This window comes from Rhinichthys klamathensis, unplaced genomic scaffold, assembly GCF_029890125.1.
Source record: "Rhinichthys klamathensis goyatoka isolate OS25496 unplaced genomic scaffold, OSU_Roscu_1.1 h1tg000359l_1, whole genome shotgun sequence".
In the NCBI taxonomy this organism is placed as follows: domain Eukaryota; kingdom Metazoa; phylum Chordata; class Actinopteri; order Cypriniformes; family Leuciscidae; genus Rhinichthys; species Rhinichthys klamathensis.
In genome coordinates this window covers 165711-182575 of record NW_026606868.1, presented here as the reverse complement: position 1 = coordinate 182575, position 16865 = coordinate 165711, and the positions used below count along the sequence as shown (strand labels likewise).

General features: G+C 38.0%; 2 protein-coding genes across 2 annotated transcripts in view; one reads left to right on the top strand and one right to left on the bottom strand.

Moving 5' to 3' along the window:
* The window catches only part of nmt2 (N-myristoyltransferase 2), a 134265-nt gene that overhangs the window by 62029 nt on the left and 55371 nt on the right, over window positions 1–16865 (bottom strand). The window lies entirely within an intron of this gene.
* Window positions 1–16865, top strand: part of adam15 (ADAM metallopeptidase domain 15) — a 34215-nt gene that overhangs the window by 16034 nt on the left and 1316 nt on the right. Inside the window, exons 3-24 of the mRNA XM_056233046.1 lie at window positions 1698–1774; window positions 1848–1926; window positions 2034–2110; window positions 2865–3069; window positions 3165–3230; window positions 3430–3501; window positions 5380–5549; window positions 5646–5730; window positions 5817–5965; window positions 6062–6239; window positions 6987–7079; window positions 7172–7367; window positions 7464–7572; window positions 7756–7951; window positions 8940–9017; window positions 9106–9217; window positions 9304–9451; window positions 11470–11578; window positions 14156–14221; window positions 14345–14425; window positions 16442–16510; window positions 16679–16833. Coding sequence (XP_056089021.1) covers window positions 1698–1774; window positions 1848–1926; window positions 2034–2110; window positions 2865–3069; window positions 3165–3230; window positions 3430–3501; window positions 5380–5549; window positions 5646–5730; window positions 5817–5965; window positions 6062–6239; window positions 6987–7079; window positions 7172–7367; window positions 7464–7572; window positions 7756–7951; window positions 8940–9017; window positions 9106–9217; window positions 9304–9451; window positions 11470–11578; window positions 14156–14221; window positions 14345–14425; window positions 16442–16510; window positions 16679–16833 — 2570 coding nt within the window. The remainder of the gene's footprint in view (window positions 1–1697; window positions 1775–1847; window positions 1927–2033; window positions 2111–2864; window positions 3070–3164; window positions 3231–3429; window positions 3502–5379; window positions 5550–5645; window positions 5731–5816; window positions 5966–6061; window positions 6240–6986; window positions 7080–7171; window positions 7368–7463; window positions 7573–7755; window positions 7952–8939; window positions 9018–9105; window positions 9218–9303; window positions 9452–11469; window positions 11579–14155; window positions 14222–14344; window positions 14426–16441; window positions 16511–16678; window positions 16834–16865) is intronic.

The following is a 16865-nucleotide window of genomic DNA, read 5'->3' as shown; positions in this document are numbered from 1 at the left end:
AGCAAGTTTCAATCCCTTAGAAGCCTATGGAGGAGTGATCCAGCTCTCAGATTTAATCAAAAATATATTAATTTGTGTTCCGAAGATGAACGAAAGTCTCACGGGGTTGGAACAACATGAGGGTGGGTAATTACTGACAGAATTTTAATTTTTGGGTGAACTAACCCTTAATTTAATGTCAGTTAACAATCAATATAATAAGCTCACTGCAATAATAGGTGTGTTCGACTTGAAACGGTCCTGCGCAGACCAATCGGTGTATGACATCAGAGTACCGCGAGAGGGATTAGAGAGCTGCTCCATATGCTTTTGAATCGCTCTCGCTGTACTTTGATGTCATACACCGATCGGAAGTCGAACACACGTATTAACAAATAACGATCATTTTGAAATTTTAAAAAGAAACATCACAAGCTCTCTATTCAATGACCATTTCATATTAAGCCTACAATGTGCATATTTATTTTATATATGAAAGAAATTATCAGCTATTACTATAATTATTACAGAAAGCCTTCTAACTTGGTACATTGCATAAACAGATTTTAGAGGTCAGTTCAATTGCTATTTTTTTAAACGGATCATTTTGTGAGTCTTTTTGAATGATTTATTAAAAAGGAGTTATTTGTTTCTTAAACTGGACTGCATGTTTGCTCTGCATGCTTTTGAGAATTAAGACTAGCTCACTTGGACTTCCAGAAAAATAGAGAGAACAGATGTAACCTTTACTTTTAAAGTGAGTTTGCTATGAGAGATGCCCGACTTGCTTTGACTGGCAGGGAAAGAGAGCAGCCAGTTTAACCTGTTCTGAATGGCTGGTGCAGAGAGAGGTCAGATAGACCTGATTTCATTGGCTGAGAGAAGGAGTGGTCAATAAAGTGAGCTGTTCCCATTAGCACATTGGAGAAAAGCAGGAAACTGTAGCAGTGGTATAACAGGAAGCTGAGTAGCGTTTCACTTTTTCATCAGGCTGCTGAATGTGTGTGCGAGCCAAGGGGATGTGATAGAATGGCAGGAAAAGGTGCTTAGAATAGGAAGTGAGATGAGAGAAAGGCACAGAAAAAGTCTGGAGGAGGGGAAGTCTGTTTATAGCCCAGTTCACCCTCTAAAATGAAGCTCTCAGAGAACCCATCTTTTCTTCTGGTCATGTGCTGATGCAGTGATTCCAAACCACCGTGTGTATGGATACTTGGGAAGACATTACATTGTTAAACCTATACAGATTATATAAATTTAGATAAATAACTTTCATAGCAGAATCTTTGTGCTACTATATGTCCGTTTGGCCACTCACAATACTCAGTTATTTTTTATTGTAAGAATAAATAATGCAATTACATAATTAAGTATGATGATTTGTATTAACTATTAATATGTATTATATTAATTAATAATATTTTTTTCAAAGAAGGGATACTTGCCTTACTGATTTAGGGGCCAAAACATTTATAGAAATAAAGAAATATACTGATGTTCTGATGCGCAGGTTTAACATAATGTGTTGTCCTTCACAAAGAAAACATGATCTCATCTGGACTGATCTGAATAAAGACATTTGTTTGTAACATTTGCTGAGGTGGAGCAGTGGGACTCATAAATAGGCTCATGAGTTTGTTAGATCTAACAAATACACTATTCAGATAATCTCTTTATAACATGAAATCTCTCTCTCTCTCTTTCTCTCTCATTCTCTCCAGAATGGTCACCCTGACAGATTGCAGTGTGGTTTACAAGTGGGAAGCAGCTTGTATATCCTGGACCTGGAAAAAAACCAGTAAGTAATTTCCTGCGAGTCTAATCAGCAGCTAATGAAGATAAAATCATAATATATGGACATTTGTTTGCAGAGATCTTTTGCCAAAGCCGCCTAATGTGTTCTACTATCTGCCAAATGGAACTGGGGTATCCACGAAGGAGAACCTAGTGGTGAGTGGAGTCCTTCATACACAAGCGCATGTTTATTTCATTGCGCCTTTTGCAATGTTACTTTTATTGAAGCAACTTAATGTACTTTTTATCTGTTCCTTTGTCAGACACATTGCTACTATCACGGTTCAGTGCAAGGTTTCCCTCAGTCCCGCGTGGCTCTCAGCTCCTGCTCTGGGTTACGGTAATATTTGCTTTACTTTTTTCAAATATACAGATGTGTTTCTTGCAGTCATATACATCACTGACCACTTCCTTTGAGAGATTCTACTGAATTATGGTCATTGCTAAACTTTAAACAATGCTGTGGCTTAATTTATTAGTAAACTGTAAGACCAGCTTATATTTCAGAGGTCATGGGGTTGTTAGTTTGCCAGAAGGAACATGAAAGAGAGTGAAAGCAATGGAGGAAATATGAGAAGGGAGTCTGTATATTTGAACAGATTATCAATGACTGATGACCTTCACCAGAATTATTAGTACAGATTGTTTATGGGTTTGAGATCAGTTTTGTGATGTTGTTATTAATATCATATTAATGACCAAATCGACCACATACACTACTGTTCAAAAGTGTGTAGTCTGTGAGTTTTTTTTTTTTTAAAGGGCTGCATTACTTTTATTTACTGTAAAATAGTAATATTGAAGATATTGATGAAGAAAGTTCAGTAAAAACCGCATTTATGTTAAATAGAAATCTTTAGTGGCAATTTTAAGGTTTACTGTGACTTTTGGTCAATTTAATGCATCATTTATTTATTTTTTATTTATTTCAATAAAAATCCCACTGACCGGCCGCCACTGTTGAACTGCAATGTATTTATAGCCCATACATCTAATTTGAGTATACATTTATCATAAGTTTGTGTCAGATGTGTGTGTGAACATCATGTTCAGTCTGTGTTAGTCAGTAATGACACTTCTTTTTCTCTCCACAGGGGATTGATAGTCATTAACGCCACACTGAGCTTTGAGCTATATCCTGAGGAAGAAGAGCATGGAAAAGATGAGGAAGGGAGTGGAGAAATGGAAGGATGGCTACACCTGATCTACCCGACAAACTTGCAAACATCTGAGTCTAGAGACTGTGGAGTGTCACACACCTCTATTCCTCCCATTCAGATCATCCCACACACACACAGGGTGAGCATGCAAGCTGTGTGCATGCATATGTGTATTTATAGGTATGCATATTTATCTGATTGTTCTCATGATCCTTTTCTGCTGTTGCGTGACAGAGTAAGAGAGACATTCTTTCAGAGACCAAATATATTGAGCTGGTGCTGGTGGCGGATCATAAGGAGGTAAGAGAGTAGAAGAATCTCTGTCACGCGCACACACACACACACACACACACACACATACAGTCATAAGACAGTTACGCCCTCTACTGGTGAATATACTGCATCACATCTACTCTTAATTGGTTTACCTTTCATATATCTGAATAATGAAGACTTCAGTTTTTAATCTGTTTCCATTATTTTTCTGTCTTCCTCACAGTATATGAATTATCAGAAGAATAATAAAACCATGATTTACCGCATGTTGGATGTGGCAAACCAAGTAGACTGGGTAAGTTATATATCTAAACGTACATGTACACTGGCATTCAGAAGTTTGTGTTGGTTAAGATATTTTTATGTTTCTGAAAGAAGTCTCTAATGCTCACCTAGGCTACATTCATTTGATCAAAAATACAGTTAAAACGGTAATATTGCTGAATAAAAAATTGCTTTCATCAGCCATTACTCCAGTCTTCAGTGTCACATGATCCATCCGAATCATTATAATGTTCTGATTTGGTGCTCAAAAATGTCTTATTAACAATGATGAAAACAGTTGTGCTGCTTAATATTGTTGTGGAAACTGTAATACATTTTTTCAGGATTCGTTAATGAATAGAAAATTGAAAGGAACCACATTTATTTGAAACAGAAACGTTACTTTTGTAACATTATAAGAATATCTATTAATTTTTACTGTCACTTTTGTTCAATTTAATATGCCTTTGCTGAATGATTGTATTATGAAAGTATTAATTTTGTTTAAAAAAAGTCATACTGGCCCCAAACTTTTGAACAGTAGTGTAAATATGAAAACATGCGTTCAGAGCAGTACACCTGAAAACCTGGAAAATAAACAAAAAAGTTTTAGAATTTTAAACGCAATGTAAAATTGTTAATTGCGATTAAATGTTTTGATATAAAGTGAATAAGAAATGTTTAAGATTCTACACTACTTCTAGATCACTAATTGAGTAAGCAAATTTGTGACATTGATCATGCGACTCTTTGTACAGATGATTAAATGTTCCTGCTTCCATTATGGCACTTCAATTCTCAGCTTTTACACAAGCTTATGGAATCCAGCTTGAGTGCTGCTCATAAAGTATTTATAATGAGAAAAAAAAATGTATTAGAAAATTGCTAAATAGAAGGATTTCCACTAGTGGTCTTTTCGAACCCCACTATAACAGTGTTACTTTAGTTTTATTTATTAACCCCTTAAACCTTACAAATGGCATTTCAGCCCGCCAAAATGGGCTGCCCGATTGTCTATATAAGTCGTGCTGAATGCCAAATCGTTAGAATCTTTCTCTTTTAAGACCGAAGATCATCTCCTCGTTGACTCCGAAGAAGAGAAGAAGCTTTCTGCCTGAACAAACCTCAACCAGCGGATTAATGGTGCTTCAGTGATAGCGCTATAGCCTACAAGTCCTTGGGCTCGCAGTGCCCTATAGGGCTCAGAGCCATAGAGTGTAAAAAGGTCAGAACCCACTCCACCAGGGGAATGGCCTCCTCATGGGCGTGGTCTAGCAGAGTGTCCATTGCTAACATCTGGACGTCCCTGCTCTTCAGGCATGAATATTGTTTCGCCATGCCACACGGGCTTCGGCCCCTAGACCCGGGCTTGTCTTATTGGACAAACTTTAAAAGTATCCCTATCACTTATGTTGCCTGCTGTGGGGGCCTTGTCACTCCATATTAGCTATTTAGCTATTAGCACGGCACTATTGGATTGTGTCAGTAACTGACATGTTTCGGGGATTCGTTTCCATTACTAACTTAACCTTAATTTCCTGAGATAACGGGAATGAGCATTGCGTTACTTGTCAAGCTACTACGCTTGCACATGAGTTGACTATTGCTCAGTCGAAAGATTATGACGATATGGCATTCAGCGCTACTTATATAGGCAGTCTGCCATTGTTTGTGCAGATGCACAGACGTGAACCAGTCAGGCTTCAGTATTCTGAGAAAAACTGAGTTTTTCCCATACGCGACAGTAACCCACGCTATGCTTGTTCCCGTTATCTCAGGGGACCGAGGTTACGTTAGTAACTGATTTTAAAAAAAAATATTTATAATACTGCTAGTCACCATACATATTCTGAAGGCACTAGTGAGTCTTAGACTTTGTCTAAATCTCTGCCTTGGCCCTCTGTCTCAGTTCTACAGGCCATTGAATGTACGTGTGGCTCTGCTGGGTTTGGAGATCTGGAGTGACCAGGACAAGATTCAAGTGGATAAAAGTCCCACTGAAACCCTGAACCGCTTCCTGGATTGGAGGACCAGGGAGCTACTTCCACGACTGAGGCATGACAATGCACAGCTGATCATGTAGGTCGAGATTGCCAGAAATATGCCCACAGTGTGATCGGGTATTAATAGACAAGGAAATAATTCAGAATTGCGATATGTGCTTATATATTTTAGGGGTGAGCCATTTGATGGGACGACAGTCGGCATGGCGTCTCAGTCCTCGATGTGCTCAAAGGATCGGTCAGGAGGAGTGAATGTGGTAAGAGAAATCGTTCATTTAATCTTGGTCTTTATGCAATAAGTTAGATCTTATTCTAGTATTCACCTGTGTTTCCTGTACTGTAGGATCACCTTGTGAGTGTGTTAGGTGTGGCATCAACGGTGGCTCATGAGTTGGGTCACAACCTGGGAATGAGTCACGACACGGCCGACAGGCTCTGCCAGTGCCAGAACGAGCCTCGGCTTGGGGGCTGCATCATGGAGCCCTCCACTGGGTGATTGAAAAAATGAGTGTCTGTGATTGATATTATATCGCTAGTAGTGATAAATCATGCAATATGAACTTACGAAGTAAATTCTCCCATGTGCAGGTTTATGCCCGGTCAGCTCTTTAGCAGCTGCAGCGAACGGGATCTCTCTCTCAGTCTTCTGCACGGTGGCGGTATGTGTCTCTTTAATGTGCCACAGCCGGAGAGCCTTCTGGGAGGTCCGCGCTGCGGGAACCTGTATGTGGAGAAAGGAGAGGAGTGTGACTGCGGCTTGCTGGATGTAAGAAACCGCTTCCTGTCTATTGGTTCCTGGTTCTGCTTCATTTACCGGTGACTTACGACAAAGTGCATCTGACAACTTAAAGGAATATTTAATCTAAAAATGAACACTCTGTCATAATTTACTTACCTTTATGTTTTTCCAAACCTGCATGCCTTTTATTTCTTCTGTGGAACAAAAAATACTACATTATTGTTTCAGAGCAGAAAGAAAGTCACACAGGTTTGAGTAAATAATTGTGAAAAAAAAGAAAAGAGGGTGTAGTATCCCTTTAAGCTGACAGCAAACATTACAGCCACAAATAATAAATCATCAGATGGATTTATATAATCGCGATTCTATCTTCTACTGATTCACAAATCTCAAAAATCTTTTTTTGAATGTTAGTTAATAACATCATGTTTTCAGAGCAAAAATGGCAGAGGTGTACGAATTTTATGTACAGTAAGAGTTTTACATAAAAGGTGATAATAATTAATTTAATACGTTTAGAGAAATATTGAGACTCATGCACGTTATCATCCAGAAATGAAAGACGCGGAAAAAACTGACAAGTTTTACTACATTATATCAAATCAAAATTCGATTCAAAATCAAGAATGGTGACCCCCAAGATTTGAATTAAATCAAATCATTAGATTTCAAATGATTCCCACCCCTAATCATAATGTATAGGATTGTAAAACAATAAAATGTTGTAATATGCTCTTCACCTCTGTAATCTACTTTCTGTCTGTGTCTGTTCAGGAATGTAATGATCCTTGCTGCAATGCCAGCACGTGTAAACTGGTTCCCGGGGCCCAGTGCTCTTCTGATGGCATCTGCTGTGAGAACTGCAAGGTTTGTAAGTTTGATTATAAATAAATACTCACTTAGACATGTGCCGCTAATGCTACTCTCTCACTGCATCCCAATCATCTCTTTCCCCATAGTTGCGTATGGCCGGGTCGGTGTGTCGGGAGCCGTTGGGAGAGTGTGATTTGCCAGAGTACTGCACCGGCACTTCCCCCTACTGTCCTCCCAATGTGTTTCTTCAGAATGGAGAGTCATGCAAGGACGGTTCCTCCTACTGCTACAGCGGCGTGTGTGCCAGTCTGGACGAGCAGTGCCAAATGCTTTGGGGACCGAGTGAGTGTCACACACTCCACAATGAGGATTCTGATGATTCTCAAATAGTGTCTAGATTTATTGTGGTTCTTTCTCTGTTCTCTCCGCCCCTCTAAGACTCCACCCACGCTCCACCTATCTGCTTCTCATCTGTGAATAAGCAGGGCAATAAGTACGGAAACTGTGGCCAGATGCCCAACGGATCCTATATCCCCTGTTTGAAAGGGTGAGGACTTGTAGCCTGGAATGAGCTTTTTTATTTAATCACAGACATGATCATGATTGTTTCGTATCCAGTAGTCAGTTTGTGAAAGAAAAAAAATTGCATTTATTTTATTTTATAAGCATAATTACCAACAAATTGTGCAAAAAAATTTGTTTCTTTTAAAATGTGTTCTTTTTTGCTAAGGGATGTGCACTGTGGTAGGATCCAGTGTCAGGGTGGAAGTGAACGTCCCCTGCTGGGCTCCAACGCTGAGATTCTGACCACAACGGTCATACTGAACCAGAGTGACTTTACCTGCCGGGGGACCTATTTTAATCTGGGTGATGATGTTTCTGACCCAGCCATGGTGTCCCAGGGGACGGCCTGTGGGCCTAACAAGGCGAGTCTCCATAAAATGTGTATTTTTTTAGGATTGTTAATTTAAAACATTTAATACGGATTTAGTGTGTTTAAAATTTTTTTAAATAGAGTTAGAGATTTTCTACACTCAAGCAATTTATTCAATTCAATTCTTTATTTGTCTTAATTCTTAATTCGATTAGTTTTGCTGCAGTAGCAAAGAAGTTAAAATACAGTACATGACAACAAAGACGACAACATCAACATTGATTAAAATACAGAATCAAACAAATGGAAATGAAAACTACAACATTTAAAATTTAAGTTCAAGTATGCCTTTTGTGCAGACATTACCTATTCTTTACAGAGTTAAGCAGAGAGATCGCAGAGGGTACAAAGGGGAATTTAAATCTATTTGTTTTGGCTGGTGGCTGACTAAAGCGAGAACCAGAAGGCAGCATCTTAAATTCTGCATGCAAGGGGTGAGAACTATCAGACATGATGGATTCTGCCTTTTTAAATACATGTCTATTGTACAGTTCAGTTAGTTTTATCTGCTGAATCCCGATAATTTTGCTGCTAACTTTATATATTTATTTATATATATATTTTTTTATTAAGGATGTTAAAGTAACAGTAAAGAATTTTACATTGTTGCAAACAAATTCTGTTTCACATAAATGCTGTTCTTTTGAACTTTCTATTCATCAAAAAATCCTGAAAAAATCTATAAAAATATAAAGCAGTACAACTGTTTCTTGAGCATCAAATCAGCATGCTGATAGAATGATTTCTGATGATTATGTGACAGTAATGGCTGCTGGAAAATCACCTTTGCCATCACAGAAATGAATTACATTTCAAAATATATTCAAATACAAAATATTATTTTAAATTGTTATAATATTTCATAATATTAAATAATATATAGAGATCTATTTATGTCCTAGTAAAATAACTTTTTATTTGCAATTTATTAAAAATTACATTTATCGTATGTTTGATTTATTGTAACATTGTATTCTCAGGCATGTGTGGACCAACGATGCAGGGACGTGTCCATGTTTGGTGTTGAAGAATGTCGAATGAAATGCAATGGTCACGGGGTGAGGAGGGGGAGGGGAGGAGCAGAAAAAGAGGGATGAGTCACTTAAACTTGCAGTTTCACTTTTTCCTTCTCTATTTTGTCTGTAGGTGTGTAACAGTAATAAGAATTGTCACTGTGCTGAGGGCTGGGCTCCTCCTGACTGCAGATATTCTGGAACCGGAGGCAGTGTGGACAGCGGCCCTGCTCGAGAGCCCAGAGGTACTATACTCACACACACACAAACACATCATTACATTGAATACATTGCCGTGCTAATGTTTAGCCTCATTTTTGTCTGTATACAGATTCAGATCCTGCGCGGGTGGCTCTTCTGGTCATTTTCCTGTTTGTGTTGCCGGTCTCACTGCTGTTTGTCGCACTCCGCTTCCCCCGCTGTCGACGAGGCCTTGTTTACCTCGGCCACACCCCCTTCAGCAAGACCCGACAGAGCCGGTGAGACTGATCAAAAGACACAGGGACAGAGAGATGACATACATTATTGATGCAATTTATCTCACTTTACTGTGTATGCCCGAAATGATTCATTGAGGGTCAATATCATGAGATATAATAATAATCATTTATTAAATAATACATTAAAAATGCAATTCATTTTCAAATTTGCCTTGATCTTTTGACATATAAGAGGTCTCTGTACCATTAAAACATCATGCAAGTTACAGAGCTTAAAACATCCTACTCATTATAAACAAAGGATTTATTTAAATGAGCTCCGAAAACAGCTCTTATGGATATTGTGGGATTTGTGACGTCTCACATCGGAGGATTATATGTTTGTCAGGAGAATTTGCCTGCAGATAGTTTTGTAAATGAGGCACAGTGTAATGAAGAGTTTGCAAAGAAACTTTTGTTTAAAGATGAAGCAGTCAGCTATATTGGATCTGATAGCAGCTGCATTGCAAACCATAAGTAAGTAATTTCATAATGCTTTGTCTGTAAATGACGCTCTTAAGGCCCTTGCACACTGAGTCCGAAATTCGCGTCCGAAATTTTCGCACGTTAAAAAATAAATACAACCTCACGTTATGTCAATCACGTTTGCACACTGCCTCCGAAACTTTCGTCCGTCATAAAAAAAAATCTGATCGGGTTCGATTTTCTGCGTTTTTCGCATTCGTAGCAAGCAGTTTGAATGGTGTCTGAATGGTGTTTTGACAATTCAGAGCCACCGAATCACGAATACGAAAAAACGCATACGAAAATTTCGGAGTGTGCAAGGGCCTTTATATGGATAATGTTTTCAAAAACATACTCGCATGCAATACCGAGTGGACGTTGATACTGTTTTCTATGCAATGACGTTAGCCAATCATAACAGTGGCCGTTTACTGACAAGCCTTAAAGGAGCTGCTCCTTAAAAACGGATCATTTCGGAATGAGGGTTGAAAATAATATTTTTCCACATATATATGTTTGTTTGTTTTTTGTGCAAAAAACGTTATTAACATTATAAGTGAACATCAAGGAACATCCTGTATATAAAAAAAATCCATGTTATGACCCCTTTAATATTACTTGATGGTTACACCATAAAAATCATTATATTAAAACTTTTCTTAAAAACATTTGAAACCAAAATACATACAAACAGTCCATTTCTAACAAGTGGAGTGTTTTAAACTAGATTATAAAAATATTTTTCCTTTTCTTTGTTGTGGACACTTATTTGTCATTGACCCTTGGAAAAAAAATGATCAGACCATCATTGTAATTCGATAAACCCACTTTAAATCAGCATAGTGCAAAAAACACTGGTGACATAAAAACAACAGCCAGCCAGAAATGACAACCTGAAGTGTTAATATGAGATAAAAGAGAAGATCCTTCATAAGAGTCATATGATAAATTATTAATGATAATGTTTTACTGTGTTTTACCCATGATGCAGTGGGGTCTCGGTGGCCTATATTGAATACTGTGTGAAGGAGGAAAACCGGAGGTATCTGTGAATGTGGAGCTTCAGTTTGTTAGCCGTAGCTATACTTGGTTAAACATTAGTTGAACATTTGTCTCTCACCAGCAGGGGCTTTGAATGGCAATGAAAAACTGAATATAAAATTGGGCTTAACATTGGCTGTCATTGACAAGCTCCTCTCTGGTTGTGTGTTGTGGGACTTCCAGCAAAACCGTCACAGTGAAGAGTTTCTTAAATTTGTTTAACACACCAGAGGTCTGTGTTTTGCTGGAAGAAAAAATGTTTGTTTAATCTCAAATGTTAAGTGTCTCCCTGCTAGCTGTCTTTCCCACCCAGTTCTCCAGTTCCCTATTACACAACAGTTCTGGTGTATGTGAAGTAGATTTATATAGTGAGATGCTTTTTTATCTTTGTGATTCAGTTATTATCGGTATAAAATGTATGTAAAATTGATCACCAACAATGTTCTCATCGAGTGTCTAAAAAAATGTACGAATGTGTGTAATATTGTGAATATCTTGTATTTTCCTCACAGAACTCCTGCCATGGAGCTAGCTAATGCTCGAAATGGAGATCAGGTGCAACCGCTCAGGTACCAGTGGCCCCTCCAGAGCGACATCCCTCTCACCCAGGCTATCAGCAAGGTACAGTAAATCTGCTCTACAGAAAAACAGTGCTGCCTCCGAGCATCTGGCCCATTCCATGAGACGATTACTGGAGCTTGATCTCCTATAATGTGGTGTAGGGTTACTGAGAGTCAGAAGTAGAGAAAATAGCCCCCAGTGAGGGTCACTATGTCCAGAGAGGAAATAATAGCTGCTGGTGATCATGCGCAATTAAATGTATTATAGTTGTACGGTATGTATGTATACTGGTACCAAAAAACATACAGTGGTACCTAAAACAAAAATGATCATTTAGCGCCATGTGATGAAGATTTTGACTACTACCACTGTAAGTTTGGGGTCTGTAATTTTTTTAATCTTTTTGAAAGTAGTATCTTATGCCTACAACGACTGTATTTATATGATCAAAAATACAGTAAATAAAAAGTCATATTCTGAAATATTATTACCATTTAAAATAACTGTTTTTTATTTGAATACATTTTAAAATGTCATTTATGGCTGTAATGTCAAAGCTGAATTTTCAGTAGCCATTACTCCAGTCTTCAGTGTCACATGATCCGTCAGAAATCATTCTAATATGATGATTTGGTGCTCAAGAAATGGATCCTTTGGATCTCTTGTTAATATCAATGTTGAAAATAGTTCTTCTGCGTAAAACTTTTTTCTGAATAAAAAGTTCAAAAGAGCAGACTTTGAAATTGAAATCTGAAATCAATTGAATGCGTCATTGCTGAATAAAAGTATTCATTTCTTTTTTTAAATCATACTGACCCAACTTTTCTATGGTAGTGTAAATTCTGTAATTGATCTATAAATCAAATGAAATAATAGCAAACAAATGAATTGTTGAACCCAACACTTTAAAACAAAAAGATTTAAACCTCAAAATGTTTAACTAATGAACTAGTAAAATAAGTGAATATAAGTTAAATAATATTTGTCATTATTAAATCTATTATATGAATATATTTACAGCCCTAGTCTCATTTCATCAGTTGCCCAAGCCTGTTTAATTGTCACCTCAGGTACAGATTTAGTATCAATGCTGAGATAACAAAGCTAGTATTATATCAAAGCCAAAATTCTGGATTTGTTCCAGCTCTAGAATGTATGCAATGGTCCTTTGTGGTAGATTATTAACAGAGGCAAATTCCTAGTTAAAGGCACAATATGTAAGTTTTCGCCGCCAGATGTCGCATTTTCAAAACAATAACAAAGGTCATCAAAACATCAAAGCTTGATGACGATATAAGAGTGGAACGATGGGAGATGTTGTTTTCACCATCCAGAGATGTATGAAATTCATGAATCATGTTCACGGATGAGGTAATGAATTAGTTTTTGTATTACCTGTACGTTTGATCACATTATTTTATGTCATCATAATGAATTATCTGCAAGGAACGTGAAATGTAATGCTACATTAGCCTGTTACTGATATGTAACTATTTGTCAAATGATTTGGTGGGTTAATGCTGCACAGTTTTACGTGTTTAAAACAATCATACTAAAAGTACATTGTATGTACAAGTAATGGCTAAATATTTTTGTGTAACACATACTGTTTTTAATTTCACTGTCATAGACTTGGTCACCAGACTTGATTAAAAGTGTTACTGAAGTACAAAGAAAGTGCAATATAACTGTATGTGTACAATAATTAATATATATTTGCTTACCTGTCTATTAAAACACACGCGAGAGTCTCTGTCAAGACCAAGTTCATCGTGAAGCTCTCTCCATCTTGAAAACGACACCGATATTGATCCTTGTTTTATTTCTCCATTTGTCCCAAACCCTGCTTGCCTCGTTTGATCTGTTTACTTTTTGGGGATTTTCTGTATTATCGTGATGCATGATGACTGAATGACACAACAGCGGCGTGCTAGATTCTGTGTCATATATTTCTCATTAGCGGCTTATGGATTCTAGGTATATATACATCTATGGTTTCTACAAGCGGAAACCGAGGATAGTGCAGATATTACGTCATTGATAGGTGACAATGACAAGGGACGAGCCATTATTTAAATTTCATTTATTCCATTCCATTTCATTCCAAATTTCATTCCATTATGGAATTTCTCTGGGTTTACAAATGTATATAAAATATGATATAAAAATATATCACACTGTGCAAGTGGTTTTTGGATATTTTATTACAAAAATCCTACATATTGTGCCTTTACGGAGAACCATTGAAAGGTCAAGCAAACCTACTGAGGGGTACCAAAAGGGGTCTGGTTGACTCTTTCATCGATCTGATGAATGACAAAAAATGTGCTTGATGCAGTAAAACCAAAGGCCAAATGCTTTTGGTGACTGTTTGTAACACATATGTTGCTTCTCCGTCGAACCTTCCCTGCATGAATTTTTGTTCCTACACAAACTGCAAAAATATCTTACAGTAACTAGTTAACTGAAGCTCCAGTCTCCTTTGCTTCTGCTGCCATCGTAACAATACCAGACAATTTTTCTTGGCTTACTGTTATGCCTGAAACAGCTAACCAACTTTTCTTATTATAACGTGCATGTGCTGTAAAAGTTCACTCCCTCTCTACTACCCCCTCCACAACACTTTTGTCTTGTTAGGTCCAGCACAGGCCTGCTCCTCCAACTAAACCTCTTCCACCTGATCCTGTCTCTAAACCCGCTCAGGTAAATCTCATCATGCTCACCAAGCTTGTGAGGAATAGAGACGTATAGAGCTGATCTGGTGGATTTAGCGGTGTGTTATAAATACAAACCATTACTGTTTTATTGCTCTTTCTGGTTCGTCAGTTGGCAGGGCATTGGCCCGCCCCTCCCACCAAACCCCTCCCTCCTGACCCTGCCCCCTCAGAGAGCAAGATGCAGTGCAAGGTAGAGGGAGCACTTACTGCTGTAGCTGCCATGTTTAACTGTCTGTTATTTTGTCTTGACCTAAAGTGTCTACCTTTAGAAACTCACTCCATGTTCCTAGTCGTGGTCCAAGTCTTTGTGTGGTTTTGCATGTGGAGTTGTGCTTGTGTCTCTGTCATTTGGGTTTAACAGTGAGATGTTGGTGTTTTGTGCATGGGCTGATGGTTCCTCTGGAGTGAATGGAGTGTGTAGAGATCAGACTGAGGGAGAGCATGTAATCTGGAATATTTTCAAACATCACCATAAAGAAAAAGTTTCATCAACATCGAATTCATCATAACATACAATCCTACACTATTTCTAGTAAAAAAAATTGAGTTCAGTTGACTTGAAAGCTAATATCTTTAGAATTATTAGGTTTGTAAACAAATATTATTTTTTCCCCCACATTTTTCCCACAACCACAATAGACAGTATCACAATAGACACAATTCACTGTATGTGATACATTAATATTCATTTGTAATTCATCCTATTTAATACCCCCCCCCTGGTTAAAGATTTGGTTAAAGATTTCATCAAATCTTTAACCAATCTTAGTGCCCTTATGTGGAAAGATTATCTGCTCCTGTAGAGTTATTATCTCACCAATACTAGTTATAATAATCCACCAACACTAGAAGCAATGACTTCTTGTAGTTATTTATGAGTGTTTCAAGCAATTTTTCACACCTGAAGATAGATTAATTGAAACTTTGAATATCAAAGAGATAAAATATATATATATATATATATATTACCACCCTCCACAATGAAATCTGACCAGTTAAAGGAATCGAATAACATCACTATTAATAATAACTGGAGTATAAAAATATTTGGTGATACATTATCAGGGCTTGACATTAACACCCGCCAACCCACCAAATGGGGGTGGATTTCAGCTGTGGTGTGTAACGCATATAGAATTTTCAATTGTAGTCTTTTAAAAGGGCGTCTGAAATAACAAACTAAGTGCAATTTAGAGTTGTCAAAAATAAAGATTTTTCGATATATATAGAACTGAATCGCTTCTAATACTCACTTTCTGCAGAATAGATACACGATACCAGCTGCGCTTTCTCGCTCTCTCATCTCTCCGACAGCGAGTTGACACACAAACCCGCATCCCTTCAATCACTCGTTTCTTTTGTTACGGGTGAATATTGTTGGTGCCCAGCATTGTTGTGCGTATTACGCATAATTTTGCTCATTCCGGCAGATTTTGTGCTCCCACCCAAAGTGCGCGCACATAAAGCCGCCTCTCAGTACTAAATTGAGTCCTTTTGCGCTGCTTATTGTGCTTAAACAGTCAAATACACACAAAATAATGTCTAATAACTGCCGATCTTGGCAAGTATTCACGTAAACACAGTCAGTTATGTTTTAAGTGAACATCTTTGCATCAGGTCTTAAAGTGACAGCAGCCTAATAAACCTGCTGCCAAATAATGAGATGATAATATTAAAAATATCTACATGGTTTTCTCTATAGTTAATATCTATAGTTTTTTTCCCGATTGTATCAATGTCAAAATTGTGGCCAGTGAAAATTCTGATTGGCTAGTATCTTTGAGAAAAAAAGTAAATGTCAGTCCCTGTACATTATGCAGAGATACTTACTAAGTATTGTGTACTAGCTTTATGTAAGAATAGGTGATGGTGGCAAAACATCATAGTGCTGTGAAAAGGTCTTTGCTCCCCTCCCCTCCCCCATTAAAATTGATGAGCCTGTATATGTTATATCTCTCCCAGTCTATCTGCAAGGTGAAAACAGAAATATTTGAGCAGCATCTTGCTGGAATGAATCAGAGGAATCAGTTGTGCAGTGCATGGACTGTGATTCAGTCCGGTCTCAGATAAATTATTCTTGCGATCAAGGGGAAATCATGATGGAATAGTTTGATTCCTAATGATTTGAAAAATTGTACAACAAGTTAGTCTCACTGAGCACCTGCTTTTCTCTGTCACATGGCTGCATCTGCGACTGTACGTCTAGCCCACAGGAACTCGACCGGCTGCACCAAGCAAGCCCCTCCCTCCTGACCCTGTCCTCTCTACCCGACAGGTATCACCACAGGCGTGTAAAGTGTAGCCCTCTATTAACAACACTAATGTGCTCTTGTATCTAATTATCTCAGAGCAGTGCTATTTTGAACTATAATAAATTGCAAATTGAACCTATAAGACAAAAAACAAGTCCATACTGACTCTGTATCACCTCGTCCTGTTTCAGAACCCTGTTCCTCCCAAACCTCCGGTTCCCAAGAAACCACTCCCTGTGGATCCTTCACCCCACCCTCCTCCATCCCCACTGCTGGGACATTCAGGATCTGCTGCATCTTCATCATTTTACTCGCGTAACCCTGTGTCAGCTGCTGCTCCTGCCAGGTGAGAGGACCCTCACCCTTCATGCTTTTTTC